The sequence below is a fragment of the Megascapheus bottae genome, chromosome 15 (assembly GCF_031878675.1).
Source record: "Megascapheus bottae isolate mThoBot1 chromosome 15, mThoBot2.hap1, whole genome shotgun sequence".
In the NCBI taxonomy this organism is placed as follows: Eukaryota; Metazoa; Chordata; class Mammalia; order Rodentia; family Geomyidae; genus Megascapheus; species Megascapheus bottae.
This window is the reverse complement of record NC_143523.1, coordinates 25,640,139-25,664,023: the sequence shown is the minus strand read 5'-3', so window position 1 is coordinate 25,664,023 and position 23,885 is coordinate 25,640,139. Positions and strand designations below refer to the sequence as shown.

Below are 23,885 nucleotides of genomic sequence, written 5' to 3'. Positions count from 1 at the left end.
GGCTAGCACTCTACCTCTTGAGCCACAGCTCCACTTATAGCTTTTTCTACCACATGAGTCAAAACTCCATTTGTAGCTTTTCTGGTAGTTTATTGGAAACAAGTCTCACAGACTTTACTGCCTATACTAGCTAAAGGATATTATTTTTGACCAAAAAAGGGACATATGGCTTACAAATGTTAAATAACTCAACTTGAGATTCCATACCTGGTAAGTGGCAGAACCCAGGCTGTGAGTTAGCTTCTGAAACAGGATGTATATCACAAATAGCCTTGTGGATGCTGGGATGTTTGGGTTTTAATTTGGAGGCGGTGTGAAGCTATTCAAGGGTATTACACAATTAATATTACTGATACAGATTAATTGGAGGGGAAGAAAGCTAGCAATGATGGGAACGCAGCTAATAGACACCATTCAGTGGCAGACAAGAGTTGGCAGATCACATTTCCCTCACAAGGCTCAGTGTTGCATAACCTAGATCCTGAAAGCAATCACATCTGCACTGTGACAACCCTGAAAGACTTGTCAGGTCTAAGGGTCTCAGACAGACACAATAACTGACTGGTAATCTGAAGGCTTTCCCAAGGTGGCAGCAGAAAAGGTTGGGTATCTCCTTCTATTTGTTTTCTACTATCTCTCTACTTAATATGAATAAGTCTAACTTTGTAACCAATGAGGAGCCTCCAGTAATAGGTAATATAGCACACATCAGCTCTTGATGTGGTAAGGCTCCCACCATAGTCATTTTTAAAAAATGTTTGTAAGCCAGAAAACAGAGAAAAATCATACGACTTACTCAAGGTTGAAATTAAAATGGATCTGGAAGAAAGTTCCTTTGACAGGCTGAGCTGTCAAAGATAGAGAGCTCTGTCCCTCTACTTACTGAGAGCACTGTTCCTCTACTTACTCCATTGTGTTATGGTCTACTTCCTATAGCATCATGCTGACGATCTGGCTAAATGGGTAGATTCATTTTTAAGAGAAAAATTGTAACCTCACCTCTTCTTTTGTGTAGAATGGAAAATGAACAGTCTGCAGAAAGGGTCCTGGCTGCAGTGTCAAGGAGTCTTAGCAACTACCCCTTTGACTTCCAGGGTGCACGGATTATCACTGGCCAAGAGGAAGGTGCCTATGGATGGATTACCATCAACTATCTTCTGGGAAAGTTTACTCAGGTAAATACCCGCAGCACCCACAAAGGTGGCTCGTTGAGCGCCAGTGTCTTTGCTATCTCAGAAAGTATCTGTGTTGCTAGCCTGAATGATTGAAGGATGGGTGAAAATGAATGTATTCCCATTTGTGCAAAAATTACTAGAGATGCCCTTGTCTTTTAAGAACTTCTATTAGTGAAGAGTATTGGAGCTTTATCTTTACCTTAGGGAAACATGAGGGAAAATAGAATCTATTTTGCTTATAATTAGTTTAACCTTATTAAAAAGTAGGGCTAGCTGGATAAAGTAGCACACACCTATAATTCTAGTTTCTTGAGAAACTGAGGTAGAAAAAAACTGTACGTTCAAGGCCAGCCTAGGTATCATAGCAAGACAAAACAGAAGGGACCATAACAAAATAAAAAGGAACCAAAAAGAATGATTAGTGTCTGCCTTATTCAGTGTGTCATATGCTGTGTTGAGCAGTATCAGAACAAGAGCATGAGGAAATATTCCTGTTTTAGAACCCAACATTAATCACCAAAAAGGGTAATTGTTCTGCCCAGCATCACACAGCTTGCAACTGACTGAGTGGAGACTGGGACTTGAGTCAGCTATCCTCCAGACCCTTGACTAATCCCAAGGCTTTCAAGTTTCTGGAATCTGGTTGTATCTTCAAAGCCCCTCTTTTCTTGTTATTGAGTTGATGCTGGCTCAGGAGCCTGCACTGAGCTTTACCACCACCTCACTGCCTTAGGAAGGTACTGAGTGCAAAAAATTATGAGTGAAACAGGATATCCACTAATAGTGAGACACTAACTATCCTCTCTTTTAGAAATTGAGTTGGCTCAGCTTCATCTCACAAAATCAAGAAACCTACGGAGCACTGGACCTTGGAGGAGCCTCTACACAGATCACTTTTGTGCCCCTAAACTACACTGTGGAATCCCCTGAAAACTCTCTGCAATTTCGTCTTTATGGCAAGGACTACACTGTATACACACACAGCTTCTTGTGCTATGGGAAGGATCAAGCACTCTGGCAGAAACTAGCCAAAGACATTCAGGCAAGTATAACTGAATTCAGACCTGCCCTCTCCACATCTGGTCCTCAGCCCCCACATCCTGTTATTTCCTTCTAATCCAGTAATAGGTCTGAAGCTGATTATTGTGCTTTCCAAATTTGTTCAGGCAGGATACCAAACTACATCTGGTCGACCCCTATGGGTTGTCCCATGCAGACATCCCCTCCTGTGTTTGTTTACTGCACTATCTCCAAGGACACCAGTCAGATCCTTTCTTAGGAACTAATTTCTCACCCTGGTGGCAATGATAATGAAAGTTACATGTTGGAGCACTATTTGGAAGAAAGGCTGCCATGTATAAGCTCATCTAGACTAATTTTAAATCTCCCTTTCCTATAAATCACAGAAAACAGAGTTGTTAGAAATGAACTAGAAAAGAAGAAGAAAATAAAACTCCAGAACAACATTGAATTTGTTAGCCTATACTTTCTATCTTGTTCCAGAAGCCTCTTCATTTCAAAGACAGTATCATGAGAGAATCAGGCACACCCTGGATAGTAAACAAAGCTGTCACATCAGCTGTGCTTTGTCTTCATGAAAGAACAGCCCGTTCTCTGTTCCACAACTGCACCCCACCCGTTACTCTGGTTCTTAAGATGATCATGGGAATAGGTGCTACTGAATGATGCCCACTGAGCTTCAAAGTACCATGAAGCCTCTTTTCTATATCAGTCCCTTTTCTTCTCTTGAGTGGTAAAACTCATTTTTATATTTTTGGCTTGAAGGACTAAAGGCACTTTGGGGGCCCTGAGGTTTCTGATCGTCTGCTTGGGGAGGCAAGGAAGGGACCTCTAGCTTATATTTTTAAGAGTCTGGGAGTTTTCTTTATGATTCTCCTGCTGGCCCACGTAAATAGGATAAGCATTGAGGGGCAGTCCCAACTAATGGCATTTCTGGACTCAGATTTCACTCATACTAATGTTGTATAAATATGCTACTACATTAGTATCTGGTACTATTTCTGAGCCTGTTGTAAATACATCTTTTTTTTTTAAGAAAAGCAAACTATTCTCAAAGGAAAAAAAAATAAAACAAGACAGGACTATATGCCAATGCTGATACTAGAATGTTGCTTGAGGCCTTCACATTGATCACATCAAATTGTGTCTTTACTCCTAAAATCATTCGCACAGGATTCCTTCAAGTGATTTTTTTCCATTCAGGTTTCAAATGGCAGAACCATCAGGGACCCATGCTTTCACACTGGATACGAGAAGACAATGAATGTAAGTGAGGTCTACAAGAGCCCCTGTACCAGTAGGCTCCAGAAGATGCTGCCATTTGACCAGTTTGAAATCCAGGGTACTGGGGACTATCAAAAATGCCAGCAAAGTATCCTTGAGCTCTTCAACACCAGTTACTGTCCTTACTCCAGCTGTGCCTTCAATGGGATTTTCTTGCCACCACTGCAAGGGAATTTTGGAGTAAGTCTGTAAAATAACAACGTATATTAGAGAATGATATGAGTTGCATGCTGGAGAATATGTGCCTATAAAGAGTTTAAATAACAGGATCTCTTGTTCTCTCACATAATAACATCCAGAACATTCATGGTTAGTTATTTGGCCCCACAAGGTTAGCAATTGGGATCACCTTCTCCATTATGTCCTTGACTTTCTTGTGGTGCTAAGCTGGCAACTGCTGGTCCAAGCATCACATCTCTCCATGGAACACCAATGCAGAAATGAAGTGTAGAGTTTGTCTTGCACACTCATTTATTATGCAGAAGGGCCATAGACATTCTCTTAACCAGAATGTGGTGAAATGCACTTCTCTAAACGAAGGTGTGTTAGAGGAAAATGGATTCAAATAGTTAGTTTAAACTGACCATTGTTTCCTGGGAGGAGTTTCATGGGTACCTTACTTCCTCTATGTGGGTAAATTTAGGTTTCTATAAGCAAGAAGAAGAGCTATGGGGCAGGAATCATTAGAGTCTGTCACAGTGACTTTCCAGATGTTAGAAGGAAAAGCAGCCACTGAACCTCTTTCAAGACATTTACAAAATACAGGAAATCTCAAGGAATATTTAAACTCAGGAAGCCTCAAAAGAGATTTAAACTTCAAGGAAGTATTAAAATTGCAACATTTGCAGTATATTTTAACAGTTGAAGGGTGTTTGAATTCCAGCTCCAAATTCATTCCTTTCCAACTGTGTAAGGAAAGGCTTTTTGATGTAGTCATTCAAACTCCATATTTTGGTCCTGGAGACACCAAGCATTACTGCAGTCACAACTAAGGAGTATATTGCTAGGCAGCAATTCTTGAGTAAATGTTTATAGATACATTATGCATCCAAGAAATCATTTGAAGAAATAAGGGTATTTGTCTGCCTTCACATTCTTTCTCCCTTCTCAAAAAATAAAAAAAGACCATCATGGAAAAAAGGAGGTCCAAATCTAAATAGCCCACCAAAGAGCTCTCAGTTCTCTTGACCCAGTCCAGGATCATAGGAAGAGCTTTCTGGAGAGCTTAGGATCTACCGTAGTCAAACCTGATTTCTTCCCCCCCCCCACACACACACTTTTTTCTGTTCTTTTTTTCTTTTCTTTTCTCTCTCTTTCTTTGTTACTTTCTTTGTTGATGTGGAGCTTCAACTCAGGGCGTGGGCACTATCCCTGAATCTCTTTTTGTTCAAGGCAAGTGCACTGGCACTTGAGCCATAGCACCACTTCAGGTTTTTTCCTGATTATATGGTGCCTAGGAATTGAACCCAAGGCTTCATGCATGCTAGGCAAGCACTCCCTGAGCTCTTTTGCCTCAAGGCTAGCATGCTTAAGGCTAGCACTCTACCACTTTGAGTGGTTAACTAGGTTAACTAGAGATAAGAGTCTCAAAGATTTTCCTGGATCTAAGCCACAATCCTCAGATCTCAGCCTCCTGAGTAGCTAGTGTTACAGTCTTGAGCCACTAACACCCAGCCCAATTCCTGATTTCTCAGGAACTGTGTGAGCTTTTCATTGTCTTGCTGTCTGAAAAAAACAGCAGTGGGTAATGGATGGATCTAGACTTATATTAACCCTAGTGGCAGGTGAAATCTTAAAAGTTAGTTGTTGTAAAACATGAGAAGGTTTATCAATGTGCAAGGAGTAATGTACCTACTTCCTGACAAATACAACCCCTTTATACATTATCCTGACCAAAAAAAAGTTGTTATTTTTTTCTTTTTTTTCTTTTTTTTTTTTTGGCTATAGGGCGTGAACTCAGGGCCTAGGAGCAGTCACTGAGCTCTTTTGCTCAAGGCTAGCATTCTACCATTTTTGAGCCACAGCTCCACTTTTGGTTTTTGAGTGGTTAATTGGAGATAAGAGTCTCTTGGGTACTTTTCTGCCGTTGCTGGCTTTGAACCACTATCCTCAACCTCCTGAGTGGCTAGGATTGCAGGAATGAGCCACTGGCATGGGACAAAAATTAGTTGTTTTTCCTAGCAGCCTTCATTCAATCCTGTCACTCGAGCAGGAGTTCCCATTGCCAAGTCTTTGGTACTTAAAGCACAGATATTTAGAACATATTCATCCACTTTCATTCTTTTTTTTTTTTTTTTTGCCAGTCCTGGGCTTGAGCTCAGGGCCTGAGCACTGTCCTTGGACTTTCTCAAGGCTAGAGCTCTACCACTTGAGCCTCAGCACCACTTCCGGCTTTTTTCTATGTATGTGGTACCGAGGAATCGAACCCGGGTCTTCATGCCTGCTAGGCAAGCACTTTAACCACTAGGCCAAACTCCCGGCCCCCCACTTTCATTCTTGTTACTTTCATAATCATCTTGCATGGTTGTTCCAAACCAGAGAGAATTTGTGGTAAAAGGATTTTGCTACAACTTTTTGGAAAGTGGAGATCAGAGCAGGTTAGTAAGATCTCATCTCAACAAAGAGGCTTGGTGTGTGGTGCATACTTATAATCCCAGCTTCACAGGGGCGATAGGTAGGTGATATTCAAGACTGGCTTTGGGAAAAAACCTGAAGCCCAGTCAGAAAAATAAAGCATGGAAGGGCTGTGGATGTGGCTCAAATGATAGTGCACTTGCCTATGAAGGCTGAACCCTAGATTCAAACCCCAGTACCACCAAAAGCAAACAAAAAAATCTTGACAATACTCTCCTCAGCCTGGCTATGTGTAGCCTTAATTTCCAGAAGTAATTGAATGTTAGGCAAAATAGAAACACCAAAAAGGAAGAGGGAACATCTGTTGGGAATTACTTATGAAGTAACTTAGGAATTATTTTTAAGACCACATTATTCCAATTATTATTCTGGCACAGACCAGAAATTCAGTAAGGAACTGGAATTAAAGAACATTTAAAATGTATTTGTTTTCAGACATATAATATAGCTGACCACTGAGCATCTCACTTGATACCATCTCACTTGAAAGCAAACTCTGGACTCTGCACATGCTGGGCAACTGTTCTGCTTTAGCCATTTCATCAGCCATTTCATTGTTGTTTTTAAGATAAAGTCTTGCTAACTTTTTTTTTTTGCCAGTCCTGGGCTTGAACTCAGGGCCTGAGCACTGTCCTTGGATTTTTCTCAAGGCTGGAACTCTACCACGTGAGCTTCAGCACCACTTCTGGCTTTTTCTAAGTATGTGGTACCAAGGAATCGAACCCGGGTCTTCGTGCATGCTAGGCAAGCACTCTACCACTAGGCCAAACTCCCGGCCTCTTGCTAACTTTTTTCAAGCTAGCCTCAAATTCATAATTTTCCTCTTCTGCTTCCCTAATTGTGAATATGGGTATGTACTACCACACTTAACTCCCAACATATAACTTTCTAAAAAAATAAAGACAGAAAGATATTAAGGGCCTTTATTAACAGTTACTTACGGTTTGTCTTTTATTTTGTTTAGCTTTGTTTTAGGGGTCCTGGGGAATGCAGTCAATACCAAGGCTGGCAAGTGCTCTATTACTGAGCTGATATCCCCAGCCTCTCCTTTAAAGTTTTTTTATATTTTTATTATTATTTGTTGTTATTACTTAATTAGTGTACAAAAGAGTTTCAATTTAACATGTTCCAGCCCTTTACAAAAGTTTTTTATTTGAGTCATAGCATAAATAATTTGAACAGGCTAACCCTGAACTTGCTGATCTTCCTGCCTCAGCCTTCAGAGTAGCAATGATTACAGATATGTACTATGTTCAACCTCTCCTCCTTCCTCTCATCCTCCTTTTTCCATATTAAAATCAAGTAATTTAAAATGTTCTCTTGGGCACCAGTGGCTCATACCTGTAATCCTAGCCACTCGGGAAACTGAGATCTGAGGATTGCGGTTTAAAGCCAGCCCAATCACAAAAAAATCCATGAGCCTTATCTCCAAATAACTGGAAGTGGTGCTGTGGCTCAAGTGGTAAAGCTGCTAGCCTTGAGCTGAAGAGCTCAGGGACAATGTTCAGGCCCAGAGTTTAAGCCCCCAACTAATCCCCCAAAAATGATCTTAGCCAGATATAAAATGGAAAGCTTTAAAAGAATATTGAGAAAAACTAATTTAAAAATTTTTGCCATTACCAAAAAGATATCCTTAGTTAAAATAATAAAAAACCACATGCTATATACATAATGCAGGCAGTTCTAGTTATCTGAACAAAGGCTAAAAGAATCAAGTATTTGAGGTTTTCAAGTCAAATCTTTTAAACTAAGAGCCCAGCAGACAGTCTACCAGATGAGCCAACCTTCCACCCTGTTTGTACAGATGCTGTTTAGGGATCTCTAAAGTTCCTTGGTACTAGTGAGACTTGAATCCTCCAAAACCTGATTGCTGTTAATAGATTGCCATTGGCCAGAAGCCTTACCTGTACCACAGCACATCTTCATGTTATCTCTTTTATATACAGTGGAAATGCTGTGATTTAACGATGCCCTTCCATTCTCCTGACGGAATAAATGTATCATGTGGAAATCTTGGTTTAAATACATTTTGGTTTTTTAATTTGTATAATAAACTATACATGTATGGTAATAAATAGACTAAAATCTATATTGCTTTAGACCACCAAAATTGCCATCACATTGTAATTGGCTCATAAATATTTTGCCTTTAGGTTAAAGTTACTATAGAGGTGGGGCATCCCTAATGTCAAATCCAAAATGCTCTGTACTTGGAAATGATTTGGCAAGATTAAGAGCATTATTGTTTAGATGCTGAAAATAGCAAAATGGATTTTTTAAAACTTTGTTTTCAGATGGAGTCTAATTTGTCAGGGTAGCTCTTAATTCTTGGGCTCAAATGATTCTCCTCCCTTAGCTTCTTAATTGCCTGGTGCTGTAGTTACATAACAACACAGATAGATTACAGGTATATACCATGCTAAAGGTAGATTTGTCTAGAGATAGATTTGAATACAGATTAATTCACAGTAGCTAGAAGGAAAGAATCATATACCCTTTAAATAACCTTCTATAAATACTGTCTAAGCTAGAAACAAAAAGAAACTGACTTTTGTTTTCAGTTGAGTCTTGAACTCAGGACCTTGCTGAGCAGGTAGTATACTACTGAGTCACACCTCCAGCCCTTTGCTGCTGGTTATTTTTGAGATAGGGTCTAGCTTCCTGCTCTTATATATGCTTAGATATGGTCCAACTAGTTTAGACTTCCCATGTAGCTAGGAGAACAGGCCCATACCACCATACTCAGCTCTTTAGTTGAGAAGGGATCTGGTGAATTTCTCTGCCCAGGCTGGCTTTAAACAGAAATTGTCCCAAACTCAACCTCCCTGTTGCTAGGATAACAGGTATGAGACACTGACTTCTGGCCTAGGATCTGACTTTTTGAAGCTATGCTTCCTAAAGATTACTTAAGAGTATTCCTATCCTGATTTTTGTCCAAATGTAGACCCATGAAACATAGGGACTGCTCACAGATTTAGATCTTGAAGGGGAAGGTATCATATCTGTAGCTTAAAGCAAAGTCAGGAATTCCTAAATTGCAGTCACGATTCTCAAGAACTGGCTTTGGATCTATTCTGGCCAAACAATATCTCTGGCTTGAGTTCCTGAAGCCTAAGAGCAAGATCAGAATAGTGTGTTTTTTTCCCCTTAAAGTGTCTTTCAGCTGTAGGAAGAAATTTGATGTGATCATCAGCTATCAGAGTTTGAGAGATGTTGCTTCTCCAAGTAAAAGAGGAGATTTTTTGTTTTTAGTTGATGTCATTTGGGCTAATTCTTGGAATTAAAAAAGGAAAGCATTGTAAATAAGACTAAGGTTACTTTCTAAATATATAATATACATACAACAAGGGGGAAAAACACCCTAAACCCTGCCATCCGTCAACACTATTTTCCTAGTTTGAATTCCAATCTGTTTATATAAATAGCAGTCCATTATAGAAGAGATATCCCAGAGAAATTGACCTTAATCCAGTGTGTGGTGGATTTCTGAAATATTTATATAATAAATGTTGCCATTAAGTCATTCAGCTGACAAGCTGATGGAGTGAGAAAATTAATGAATGTGAATGAACTGAGTGATCAAGGGAAGATAAAGATCTTGTTCTGCAAGGAAGACAGATGAACACATACGGCTCACTCAGCAGCATTCCCCCTTGGCTTGCCCAAGGCAGAGGACATGTCAACTGTTTTAACAGTTTGGGACAGGACCTGGATTTAAAAAAAAAATACTAACAAGATCATGTTTCTTCTGTGACTACATATGCTTCACTTACTATTTCTAAGTGCTGTCCATACATTTTGGGTTGACCTTTGGAAAGTGATTTAACAGAATTTCTGTTGTTTTCTATTACTTTATGAATCTATATGTTTTTTTTCTTTTGTCCTTGTTTCTTTTGAACTCTGGCTCTGGGCATTGTCCCTAAGCTCTTCAGCTCAAGGCTACCACCCTACCCCTGGACCCATAGTGTCATTTCTGGTTTTCTGGTAGTTAATTGGAGATAAGAGTCTCACAGACTTCCAAGACTGGGCTGGCTTTAAACCAAGATCCTCAGATCTCAGTCTCCTGAGTAGCTAGGTAGCAGACATGAGCCACCATGCCTGGCTCAGTATAGCTGTGGGTTAATTTGCTGGGTTTGTTCTTTCAGAAATTTTTCGTGGCTTGTCAGCTACATTGCCAGATGACTCTTTTTTTATTGTTGTTTTTTGTCAGTCATGGGACTTGAACTGTGGGCCTGGGTGCTGTCCCTTAGCTCTTCAGCTCAAGGCTATGGCTCTACCCCTGGGCTTGGGTGTTGTCCCTGAGCCCTTCAACGCAAGGCTACAGCCCTATTCCTTGAGCCACAGCACCACTTCCAGTTTTCTAGTGGCTAATTGGAGGTAAGAGTCTCATAGACTTTAGTGCCCCAGCTGGCTTTGAACTGTGATCCTCAGATCTCAGCCTTCTAAGTAGCTAGGATTACAGGTGTGAGCCACCACACCAGCCCAGACAACTGTGGAAAAACAGGGAAAGTTAAAATGGAAATATATAATTATTTACTTACTACACATGAGGGGTGTGTGTGTGTGTGTGTGTGTGTGTGTGTGTGTGTGCGCGCGCGCGCGCGTGTGTGTGTTGGTACCAGGGTGTGACCTTGCACTCTCTCTCAGCTTTTTCAATCTGGCTGGCGTTCTACCACTTAAACCACTCCTTCACTGTGATGTGTGTGTATGGGGTGGAGGAGGAGTAAAAAAAACCAAAAACCCATAGTGTCTTTCAAGGAAATTCTACTGGGCTTTTTACTGTAATTGAAGCATACAGAGGCTGTGTTAAGGAATTCCAGTGAAGGGTTTCTTTGCTATTTTCAGAGCCAAAATTAAGCCCCCAAGCAGACCAAGTCAGTGTCCATGTGTGTTGAGCACATTCTAAAACTGTGGTGTTTCTCCTGCAGGCATTTTCAGCTTTCTATTTTGTGATGGATTTTTTAAACTTAACATCAGAAAAAGTGTCCTCCGAGGAACAGATTATTGAGATAATGGGAAATTTCTGCTCTAAGTCCTGGGAGGAGGTAAGTAGCTAGAAAAAGAAGTTGTCCCAGTTTCCTCCAGTACTGTGGAGGATGTGAATCTGTTCTTCATCCAGATTTCACTAATATCCAGTAAATGTGTTAAGAAGTTCAGTAGTGGAGTAAAGAATGAATTTATTCACATTCCTTGGTAGACTAACATATAATAGCTTAAGTAAGTTCTTTCTCACTTAATATAACAAGTTTTATAATAGCCTACCATGAGCCTGGAGTCAGCAGCAGTTCATCTCTACCTCAATCATTGGTCTTTCAGTTCTGCTGTTATGCCTATTTTCTTATGGACCCAGGATGGCTGCTATGGACTTTTTGTCTGAAATCATGAGTAGAACCAATTTTGTTCCTTTTTATAAGAAAGGCTAGTCCAGAAGCTCCTCATCAGTATTCCCTTCTGCCCTCCCTCCCCTCCTCTTTTCCTACAGAGGGCTTTTAATGTCCATTTTATGTGTACAATGCATCTTTTTCAGTGATGCCCCTACCACTCCATACATCTCAAATTTCCTAGTCCCATTTTCACATATATGCATTAAGTATTATGACTACATTCACCTACTGTTCCTCTCTCCATTAATCTACTCTGTTCACTTAGCCCCTTTCCCCTCATATGTTCAGCTTCTCCATATGTCCATCTGGTTAACCTGCTAATTACTCAAAGGGGTTACACCATGGAAACCCATCCCCTACCTTACTTCAGTCAGTTTGATGAATATGTGGGAGGTCTTTCTATCTCCTGGTATCTTCTTTCCTGGTTAGGTTTATTCCTTGGTGGGCTTATTTTTGTTTGTTTAGGCTATTGTGCATGGTAGTCTTCTAATTTCCTTCTCCATCTTTTATTGTTGATATTTGAAAAGCTGGTTTTTGTGTGATGATTTTATATCTTGCTATTGAAGATGTTTATCAGCCCTACAAGTTTTAGGGTGGAGTCCTTAGGTTACCTCCACATAGAATCACATTATCTGCATATCATCTTTTCCTATTTGGATCCCTTTTATTTCTTCCTCTAGGAACTCCAGTGTTTATACTGAATATTCTTGGATATTTTTTTTTGGTCAGGGTAATGTATAGAGGGGTTATAGTTATATTTGTCAGGTAGTGAGAGCATTACTGCTCGAACGTTGATACCCCTTCTAATGTTTTTGTCCCTTTCCCTCCCCTCACCACTCCCAGACATCTTTGCTTTTTTTTTTTTTTTTGAAAACAGGTCCCTTTTATTCATAAGAAGAAACTGGATCTCAGCCTTTACCAGAGCAAATTCAAGGGCAACCTGCACAGAGGCTTCACTTTCACTTTTTGCCAAAAACAAAATAGTTTACATAAAAAATAGATAGAACCCAGGTAACCATATACATAGGTAGATGTCCAGTGCTATTTTATTTACATTAAAAATGCTGCATTGAGTAAGTCAAGGAGTAAAATATCATCATGCATTTCATTTTAACTTTTAATGTGAAAAATGCAGTTACAGAACTAAGTTTGCTTACCATGATTGTCTCAATAATTACTAGAGAATAACACCCAATGGCTTTTGTTCTCCTACCTCCATCATACGTTAATTCGTTTTTGTTCTTAAAACTCCTTTTTCTTTTATTTTTGGCTGATATATAACTGTACATTGATATCCCTTCCAATGTTTTTGTCCCCTTTTCCCTCCCCTCAACCTTCCCAATCATCTTTGCTCTTGTTTTTAAAAATTCTTTTTCTTTTCTTTTTGGTTGATATATAACTGTATTTTTATATAGTAGAGTATGATATTTCCAATGTATATACAGAGAGATTGAATATATATGGTAAAATGATCAGATCAGAAAAATGAGCATATCCTCTACCTTAAACATAATACATTTGTGGTGGAAACATACAACCTCTTTCCTAGAATTTCTGAAATATGTACTATATTAAATTTTGTAATCTACTGACTATACAAAATAGAACACTAGCATTTATTCATATTTGTGTGTGATATTGTACCCAGAGCTTATTCCTAATGGAACACCAAAATTTATTCCTACTTGTATATGACATTGTACCCATTTGCAAACTTCTCCTAATCCTTCCCTACTCTGTACTTCCCCAGTCTCTATAACCACTATTTCTGATCACATTTAGCATATATTAATTATATTAAATAATGAGTTTCATTATGAAGGATTGTTTTTGCTACTTTGGAGGCTTGAACTCAGGGCCTGGGCATTTTCCCTGAGATTTCTTGCCCAAACTCATACTCTATCACTTGAGTCACAGCTCCATTTCTGGCTTTTTTTTTTTTGGTAATTAACTGTAAATAAGAGTCTCCTGTACTTTCCTGCCCAGGCTAACTTTAAACCAAAATCCTCAGTTCTAAGGAGCTAAGATTATAAGCGTGAATCACTAGCACCTGGCTGTACTGATTTGCCTTCCTATTACTAGCATATAAGAGTTCTCTTTTCTCTAAATCCTCACTAACATTTGTTATCTTTTTTTTTTTCTTTTGTCATTTCTGAGGCTTGAACTCAGGGCTGGGGCACTGTCCTTGGACACTTTTTGCTCAAGGCTAGCCCTCTGCCACTTGAGCCACAGTGCCACTTCTAGCTTTTTCTGAGTATGTGGTTCCTGGGAATAAAACCCAGGGCTTCGTGCATGCTAGGTGAGCATGTTACCACTAGGCCATGCTCCTGGCTCCCTATTTGTTATCTTTTTTTAAAATTTTTTAAAATTAAAAAAAAATTTTTTTTTTTGCCAGTCCTGGGCTTGAGCTCAGGGCCTGAGCACTGTCCTTGGACTTTCTCAAGGCCAGAGCTCTACCACTTGAGCCTCAGCACCACTTCTGACTTTTTTCTATGTGGTACCAAGGAATTGAACCTGGGTCTTCCTGCATGCTAGGCAAGCATTCTACCACTAGGCCAAACTCTTGGTCCCCCATTTGTTATCTTTTATCTTGTTATTGTCTTCTATTTTGTGTTTTGGGAGACTGAAGGCAGGGCCTTATGTGTATGTGTAATGAGTGGCCCATAGAGTCTTGTCTTTTTTGCTAGTCCTGGGGCAGGAACTCAGGGCATGAGCACTGTCCTTGGGCTTTCTCAAGGCTAGAGCTCTATCACTTGATCCACAGCATCACTTCCAGCTTTTCTGTGTATGTGGTACCAAGGAATCAAACCTGGGTCTTCATGCATGCTAGGCAAGCACTCTGCCACTAGGCCAAACTCCCAGCCCCTCCTCCCCCTCCTCCCCCTCCCTCCCTTCCTCCCCCTCCTCTTCCTCCTTCTTGTTCTTCTTCTTTTTTGCCAGTGCTTGGGCTTTCCTCAAGGCTAACACTCTACCACTTGAGCCACAGCAACACTTCTGGCTTTTTTATGTATGTGGTACCAAGAAATTGAACCCAGATCTCATGCATACTAGGCAAGCACTGTACCACTAGGCCAAACTTCCAGCTGCTAAAAATGACTTTCATTAGTTAATTGTACATTAATACATTAAGTAGAATAATATTATTAAATGATGGAGATACTGAAATTGTTTTTAAACCCACTATACCACAGGAAAAACTTTTTTTTCCCTAGATCACCTACTTATTAATATATAGAGCTCTTAAGGATAAAGTGCTTCTGTAGGATACCATAAATTGAAAACTTCTGCGGGGAGTGGGCCTAGTGGTAGTGTGCTTGCCTAGCATGCATGAAGCCCTGGGTTTGAATCCCTGGCACCACATACACAGAAAAAACCAGAAGTAGCACTGTGGCTCAAGTGGCAGAGTGCTAGCCTTGAACAAAAAATGTCCAAGGACAGTGCTCAAACCCTGAGTTCAAGCCCTATGACTGGCAAAAAGAAAAGAAAAGAAAAAGAAAACCTCTACAGCATCCTTCCCAATGCTTCTGGTAATGCCAACCCTCAGGGCCACATGATCTGGGAGTTTGCTACTCTTCTTCTCAGGTCTAATAGTAACAAAAAGAGCCATAAAGAGATTCTTTTGTGCCGGTATGATAATTTCCTTCACTTCACTTCTAGGTAAAGACATCTTTTCCTGAAATAAAGGAGAAATATCTGAGTGAATACTGCTTTTCTGGTGCCTACATCCTCTCCCTTCTTCTGCAAGGCTATCATTTCACAAATGATTCCTGGGAGCAAATTCATTTTATGGGCAAGGTAATTTGAGTACCTATTGGCTGTATGGAGGTTGGGTGGTGTTGATTGTAGACGCTTTGGGCTCAAAAAAGATTGGAGTCAATCTGATAGAAGTTTTGGCCTAGTGTCCTGTTTTGTCATTCCACTTCTGATGCAAATTGGAATTCTGTTTCATGCCCTTCTGGAAATATCACCCAGCTACTCGCACCTAAGGGAAGCTAACTGCATTCTCTGTTGTGTTTCTGCCGGTGGGACAATGACAAATTCTTCTAAAACAAAAACTGAGATACTAAAGCAATGTAACAACACTTCTGGACTAATTATCATAGTTTCTTATGAGAAACAAAAGCTTTTTTTTTTTTTTGCCAGTCCTGGGCTTGAGCTCAGGGCCTGAGCACTGTCCTTGGACTTTCTCAAGGCTAGAGCTCTACCACTTGAGCCTCAGCACCATTTCCGGCTTTTTTCTATGCATGTGGTACAGAGGAATCGAACCTAGGTCTTTGTGCATGATAGGCAAGCACTTTAACCACTAGGCCAAACTCCCAGATGAGAAACAAAAGCTTTATTGGTTAGCTTCAAGGCTGACTAATATGAAAGTTCCGTGTGAGAGAAGAGAAGGAATGGCCGTGAATGAGGGTGTCACTTAGAAACGGTGCCTAGCAGAAGTCCGGAAGAAGCCAACTCAGCTGTGGGACAGACTTGATTCATAGTATCAAGAGCAATGTTTTTAAGCCTTTATCCAGTAATGGCAAAAATATTTTGTCCCCTTTTAAAGTATGGTAATTTCAAGCAAAACTAAGTATTAAAGCATTGCAAATAAGAAATTCCTAATGCTAGAAGGGGTTTAGAGGAAAGAATGTCCACATAGCTTTAGCTGGAGTGTAAACTGATACAATCTTTTGGGAGATTGACAAAATGTGTTAAGCGTCTAAAAATGGACACATCATTTCCAATTACTCCATTTGTAGAATTTCTAAATATTTAAAGTGTGTAAAGAGCAGTTCATGACATTAATAATGGCATAGAAATATCTGGAGACATGAAGAATTGTTCAAAGATAGTAACAATTATTCTATAGAAAGCTTAATTCCCATTTTTTCATGCTGAGAGAGAAAAAGGTATGCCACAAAATGATAACAGAACCAAGTTCTGAGAGTTGAAGCATGGGTGGCTTAAATTTTCTTTTTTAGGTTTATGTGCACTTCTAATCTTTCTACTATAACCATTCACAGCTCATGTAACTAACCACTTCCAAAATTACCATTCAAAGGCAAGTTATAGTCCAGTAAGTTCTCAGGTGATTGGAAATTATTCCTAGGCATCTAGCAGGGTCAGAGCATATTTTTTTGGTTGGTTATTTATTTGTCAGTTGTCAGGCTTGAACTCTGGACCTGGGCATTGTCCCTGAGCTCTTCAGCTCTAGGATACTGCCCTACCCTTGAGCCACAATGCCACTTCCGGTTTTCTGGTGGTTAATTGTAGATAAGAGTCACATGGATGTTAGTGCTCAGGCTGGCTCTGAACCTTGATCTTCAGATCTCAGCCTCCTGAGTAGCTGGGATTACAGGCCTGAGCCAGTGTCTGGCCCGAGCATGTTCTATAACTTGAGAATCCTTTTCTTGCACTTGTAGTCATATAACTTCCATGAAGTAATGTTAACTTGTTGGGATTATTACCCAAGTTTTCACTGGTAAAGCCCTGGGCTTATCTGGATTAGTTTCTAGGCCTGGCAAAGATGGTAAAAGCTAGGACAATTATTTCCTCATCTTTTGTCTGCTTCCTGAAACCTCCTATTCCCACCCTATTGGTGTAAACAATAAAGCAAGAATGCTAAGGTCTATTTAAATAAGTTCTTCCAAGTAGAACCCATTTACCATACTCCTTTTTGAACTTGGAAACAAGTAGTAAATATCATTGGCTGCCATTTTCCTCACAATCATTTGCCTAGCATAGAATATAACTTGTGTTGGGCCCGGGAGTTTGGCCTAGCGGTTAAAGTGCTTGCCTAGCATGCACAAACACCTGGGTTCGATTCCTCGGTATCCCACATACACAACCAAGCCGGAAGTGGCAGAGACGAGACACAACCAAACCGGAAAAGTGGCAGAGACAAGACTGCGACGGCGACAGAGAAGCGAAAGAAGCGAGCTGAGCTGAAGTGAACAAAAAAAGCCCAACCGAGCGGTGGCCGGAGCGAGCGGGCCGGAGCGAGCAGGAGCGAGCGGGCCGGAGCGAGCAGGACCGGAGCATGCGGGAGCGAGCCGAGCCAGAGCCAGCGAGGCGGGAGCGAGCCGGGCCGGAGCGAGCGGGGCCAGGAGCGTGCGGGAGCGACCCGGGCCGGAGCGAGCGGGGCCAGAGCAAGCCAGGAGCAGGGCCGGGCCGGAGCGAGCGGGGCGGAAGCAAGCGGGGCCTGAGAGAGCGGGGCCAGAAAGAGAAAGGGGCCAAAAAAAAAAAAAAAAAAAAGAATATAACTTGTGTTTTGAGAATAGGGTACTTTCTGTCCTTTTGTTTGCTCACATTCTGGATAGAGTTGTGTGTAAACTAGACTAACTCCTTGGAATACAAATAGCTGACTTTGCACTCTTTGCAGGTCCAGGGCAGCAATGCTGGGTGGACTTTGGGCTACATGCTGAATCTGACCAACATGATCCCTGCTGAGCAACCATCATCTGCACGTCTCCCACATTCCACTTACATCTTCCTCATGGTCCTCTTCTCCTTGATCCTGGTTGCAGTGTTCATCACAGGCATATTTATCTGTAACAAGCCTTCCTACTTCTGGAAAGAAATGGTATAGCAGGAGCAGCTGAAATCTGCTTGCTGGAATAAGAAAAATCAAAAAACTTGCCCAAGGAGCACTTTCCTCCAGGTAGCAGAATGCAAGGTTATCCTTCCAGGGCCAGTCTGTTCTAGCCAGAGGCTTCCTTCATTTTCACTGAAGCCTTTCCTTGGGAAGTGTTTCGCTAACCTCATGAGCCTCCTGGCAGATATTGTATCTTGTCTTTCTCAGTCACTTCTTTCTCCTTTGTACTCTGTGCTTGTGTAGGTTATAAAGATCTGCCACTATTCATGATTTTTGCTTTATAAAAGAACAATACTGATTTTGTCTAAAAGAAGTAAGAGTACTGAGTTCCATGCTGGGAATTAAGGTTGTCAGAAGAAGAACCTTAGAAACTGACTCACTCATAATCTTTATAAATCCTTCTCACCCTCCTTCCTTCTTATATTAAAAAAGCCATATAATGCCTTTGGAAAGATCAGACATGAGTCTCAGCCTTAGCCAAAGAGTTTTGCAAGGAAACCTATGTTTGTGGAGCCAATACCCTTAAAATTGGCTGCAGTCCCTTCAAATTGGCATATCAATTAATTATATTTTCCTGGGTGAGACCAAGAAGCTACTAGGTGAAACTCTTGGACCACAGATTAAAAAAATATAAGATACATATACAAGTATTTAGATATAAGAGAACATTAAGTTGTAGATATTAGGGAAAAATTCAGTTATGAGTCAGGGTCAGGAAAAATACAACCTCCAATGCATCTTTTCAAGTTTTGTTTTTTTTATCTTAAAACACACATAACTTAAATTTCACTATCCTAACATTCATTCAGTACATTGAGCAGTATTTAGTATACCTACAATGTTTTGCAAATATCACTCTTTTGCTTCATAACACTTATTCACCAAGTAGTTGGCTCTCACAGTCCTTTCAGCTGACAGCGAAATGTGCTAATCAACTCTACCACAAAGATAGCTCATTGAATTTTAAAGCCATGCCACATTATCCTAAGGTTTGATTTAGTGAGAATGTGGCACTAAGGTGGAATGGCACACTTTTCTCCTGTGCCATGAACCAAATCTGAAGGCATTGTTCTCATCTCTGTTGCACAAGCATGAGCTTTGTTTCCTTTACAGAATGTTTTGTGGAGACATGTCTATGGACTTTCTCATGAAGACAAGAAGAGACCCTATCCTTTCCTTTAAGGATCGCAGCAAGTTACCTGTTGAGCAGGACTGAGTATGGTATTAATCTCACCTTATCCAGGCAACTTGTCCATTTCTTGATCCAAGGACTGATTGCTGAGCTGATGCAGAAAGCAAGCTCTCCTACAAACTAAAAGCCAAATGTCCCTGTATCTCTTGAACAATCAAGTCATTTTTTATAAAAGCTGGTGAATATAAATTTATTAAAGCTGTGTGAATTTTTTTTCTTTTCTGATTCACAGTTGAATTTACTGGACCTTATTATTAAGAATCAGAGGGGCCAGGAGTTTGGCATAGTGGTAAGAGTGCTTGCCTAGCATGCATGAAGACGGGGGTTCGATTCCTTGGTACCACATACATAGAAAAAGCTGGAAGTGGTCAAATGGCTCAACTGACAGAGTGCTAACCTTGAGAAAAGCCCAAGGACAGTGCTCAGGCCCTGAGTTCAAGCTCCACGACTAGCAAAAAAAAAAAAAAAAAAGAATCAGAAGCCAAACTAAGACATGTTCAAACTTTCCTTCTAGTAGTATTGACTGTACTGTGTGTGTGTGTGTGTGTGTGTGTGTGTGTGTGTGTGCGCGCACACGTACCAATTCTGGGCTAGAACATAGTGCTTGAATGCTATCCCAGAGCTTTTGTGCTTGAGGCTAGAACACTTTGAGTTTTTTGGTGGCTTTAAACTCTGATCCTCAGATCTCAGCCTCCCAATCTCCTCAATAACTCCTCAGACCCTGAGTTCAAGCCCCAGGGCTGGAAAAAAAAAAGTGCTTATCTTCAGCAAAAATGCTTAGGACAGCACCCAGCTGCTAACTTAATGCCCAACACAATAACAACAACAACAAAAGTCTTGTAGGAATGTAAAATATCAAAAAGGGGTCAAGTATTAGAGCAACTTGCCTAGGAAGCATACAAGCTCACTTGCTAGCAAGTTTCCTAATTTCATTTTAGTCCAATTTCCCAGAATAAGTGTCAAAACACTTAACATTTCACTCATTCTATAAAGCTTGGGATAAGGACAGGGGCAAAGAATAGACAAGGGAAGTGATTTCATTTATTAAGTAATTTTAATTAACATGAGCAACCATGTTACATAACACTCAAAAAAAAAACGTTTAGCCCTGCACCATGGCTCATGACTCAGGTGGCTGACATCTTGAGGATAAATTTGAAACCAACCAGTGCAGAAAACTCCTGAGATTTCATCTCCAAAATATCCAGCAAAACTCAGGCTGAGGATGTAACTCAAATATTTAGAGCACCATATCTACATGGAGAGGGCTGTTGTACATGCCGCACTCAGGTCAACAGAAATCCATGCACAGCCCTACCCTCCCTCCACATACCCTTTAACCCTCAACAGGGCCAAATAGGAATGGTGGCTGCCAGCCAGCCAAGGCACTGCAGCACGCCTGCCCTTGGCAACCCCTGCGCCTCAGCAGGCGCCTGGGCCCACTACTTTCCCGGTAAGGAGGGAGACATTCTTTGCAGGTCCCTTCTCCCCCTTGGCAGGAAACCCACTTTCAGGCTCTTCTATAACTGAAGGCAGAGCAATGCAACCCCTGCGGTCCCTTAAGGCCCCAGCTTTACCACAACCCACTGCCTCCTTTCAGGATGAAGGTGGTTCACAAAGGTACAAACTCAGGCAAAGGAGTTCAAAAACTTCACTGTGCATGCGCCAGGATTCCCATACTGCCTGAAACTGATCTGCGCATGCTCCCAGGCTCCCTGAGGACCACTCTGCGCATGCCCAGTACCGAGGTTCCCGGCAGCTGGTTGTGGCTTTCTCCTACTCCCCGAACGTGGTGTGCCCTTCCTTCACTTGCCAGGCACTTCAACGCGCGCTATCAGTGAAAGTCGTGCAGTCTGGTAGGTCTCCATAATCTTCCTAGTCCAGGATGGAACCCTTTAATGTGGGAAAATCAGCGGCCAGGAGTGAGTTGAGCGCAGAGGATTTTCTCATCCGTTAGGGTCAGAGCCACACAAGATGGCGGCCAGGCAGTCCCGTGGGGAAGCGATAGAGTTGCAAAGCGCCTGCGTGGGATTTGCACCTGGCTGGGCGTGGTCCATGCCCTTGTCCTCATCCGCACGTTAGAAGCAGAAGGGTGAACTTGCAAGGAAGACTGTAATAACATTGTAAGGGATTCAAGAGCCAGAGTGAGGACAACTTGCCAGAAGATGAAAAGTTTGAAACATGGCATGTGCTCCTTTAGGAGAAATTGTATTAAAAAAATCATAAAATGGAGGCTAACAGGAAATATGTACATATATTCATGCACACATCGTGTGTGTGTATAAGAACTTAATCATACTGGGAAGTTTATGTTGAAGATCAGTGGTAAGTCTCTTACATGGGGAAATGACATGAGTGCCTCGCAGCCTCACTTTGAGAGGGAGCTTTGAGATTGAATTTCTTACCACTTGAACGTGAGTACACAGAGACACAAATGCCTCTTTAGGATAAAATTTAAAAATTAGACATCATGTTTAATTCCTAGATGTCATAATTGAGATTTCTCTGTGAATTAATACTTTTTAATAATTTTTGTCATTAACTTGTAGGTAGTACATTGCATTGTATTACGGATAATATTTCAAAACGAAGCAGTTTTGAAACCTATTTCCACATAAATTTTTATTGAAAACATGAAAATATACAGAAAAAATCCACAGTGAAATTTCTTGTGCTATCATCATGTTGATAGTAAAAGATTTTAGGATTTATCATCTCTATTTCCAAAGGAGCATCATTAATAAATAATGCATGCAGAACTACAGTTTGAACATTTTGAGGCAAGCCTGTCTAAAAACATATCTACTATACAACTATTATTTGTGATAGAAGGCATACTGAAATTGAATTCAGGGCCTTGTGCTTGCTAGGCAGGCACTTTACCTTAAGCCACACTCAAGCCCTTTTTTATTTTAGTTACTTTTGAAATAGGACTTTGTTTTTATGCCCAGGCAGGCCTATACTGTGATCCTCCTGTTTATACTTTATATGTAGCAGGATAACAGGTACACACCATCACACCTTGCTTTTATTAGCTGAGAGAGAAATATTGGAGAACTTCCATCTCTACAGGCATAAGTCACTGTGCACCACTCCAGCCATATTTTTGAGCTTTTCAAAAACTTGGATTTTGCCAGTGACTGTACATAGAGATTCCCTTCTTGAATACTTGTTTATTTAACACGTCATTTGAAATAGGATATAAAAATCAATGTTAATAAATTCTTTAATAAAAAAACTTGGATTTACTTTCTGTTCTTCAAATATTTCTAAAGCTTCAAACCAATACCTGATTTTTTGATGTCTCACAATGATGTATCACTTTGTAAGTGATGCATTTCTATTTGAATGTTAAATTTGCATACAACATAAAGCAGACTTTAGGAAATTTCAAGTATTATCTTAATAGGTTACTAGGTAATTAGCCAAACCTAGATGTTTCCAAATAGTAAGAAAAGTCAAACATTTTTATACAAATAAAATTGCCTACTGCTTGCTGTTGATCTGAAAAAGCTAAATGAATTACTAGTTTTCTCATGGTTTGACTTTATGGACTTCCAGGTCTTATGATTTTAAAAAGAAATGAATTTCTGGGGCCGGGAGTTTGGCCTAGTGGTAGAGTGCTTGACTAGCATGGATGAAGACCTGGGTTCAATTCCTCGGTACCACATACATAGAAAAAGCCGGAAGTGGTACTTGGCTCAAGTGGTAGAGCACTAGCCTTGAGAAAGCCCAAGGACAGTGCTCAGGCCCCCCAAAAAGAAGAAAAAGTAATGAATTCCTGGCCGAGAGGGTAGCCTAGTGCTAGAGTGCTCAGATAGCATGCTTGAAGCCCTGGGTTTAATTCCTAGGTATCATATTCACAGAAAAAGCCAGAAATAGTGGTTAAAGTGCTAACCTTGAGAAAAATGTGTCCAAGGACAGTGACCAGGCTCTGAGTTCAAGCTCCAGGGCAGGCAAAAAAAAAAAAGTAATGAATTCCTAATTGTCTTACCTTTTAGAAAAAGCTTTTACTGCAAAAATTGTATATTCACAAGATTGGATTTAACTATTGAAGCAAGTGTGTTTTTAATAAGTTGAGTTGCTGTAAGAAGGAGATTTCCATATATCAAATGAATTTTAATCTCTATCTGCAATTTTGTAGAAAATGTTATCTTAAAACATTTTTGAACTAGTTCTCACTGACTACCTGTGTGATCTTGAATTCACGCCTTGTGGTCTTGAGTGATAAGATCAGAAGTGTGCACTACTATCCTCAGCTCTGCTTACCTTAATTCTTATGTGGGATAATAAATGAACATCCTCAGGACAGCAAATGAAGGATGAATATTTCCATATCTTGGGTAGTAGTGTTTTGTTTGATGATTTGATAAACTATTAACAACTTTACTACCATAAAATGTGTTCCTGGACAAAATTTACAGGTCTTTTTAAAATTGCTGTTCTAAGCTGGACTCACATCTGTAATTCCAGCTACTTGGAAGAGACAATAGTTTGAGGCCAGCCCCAGCAAAAAATAAGACTCCCAGCCTCAACAAATAAGCCAAGTATGATGTTACAGACCTTTGCTATGTGGAAAGCATAGATAGAAAGATGATGGTCTCAGGCAAGCCCTGAGA

At 40.5% G+C, this 23,885-nt stretch overlaps 2 protein-coding genes across 3 annotated transcripts in view; both read left to right on the top strand.

The window, feature by feature from the left end:
• Positions 1 to 19,740, top strand: part of Entpd1 (ectonucleoside triphosphate diphosphohydrolase 1) — a 90,762-nt gene extending 71,022 nt beyond the window's left edge. The window contains exons 5-10 of the mRNA XM_090346172.1: positions 1,016 to 1,175; positions 1,987 to 2,217; positions 3,399 to 3,659; positions 11,042 to 11,158; positions 15,155 to 15,292; positions 17,862 to 19,740. Of these exons, the coding sequence (XP_090202298.1) occupies positions 1,016 to 1,175; positions 1,987 to 2,217; positions 3,399 to 3,659; positions 11,042 to 11,158; positions 15,155 to 15,292; positions 17,862 to 18,068 (1,114 nt within the window). The 3' untranslated portion in view covers positions 18,069 to 19,740. The remainder of the gene's footprint in view (positions 1 to 1,015; positions 1,176 to 1,986; positions 2,218 to 3,398; positions 3,660 to 11,041; positions 11,159 to 15,154; positions 15,293 to 17,861) is intronic.
• A 1,276-nt stretch (positions 19,741 to 21,016) lies between these two features.
• The window catches only part of Cc2d2b (coiled-coil and C2 domain containing 2B), an 81,599-nt gene continuing 78,730 nt past the window's right edge, over positions 21,017 to 23,885 (top strand). For both annotated transcript variants that reach the window (XM_090346170.1, XM_090346169.1), the window contains exon 1: positions 21,017 to 21,122. The gene's annotated coding sequence lies outside the window, so the exon portion shown is untranslated. The remainder of the gene's footprint in view (positions 21,123 to 23,885) is intronic.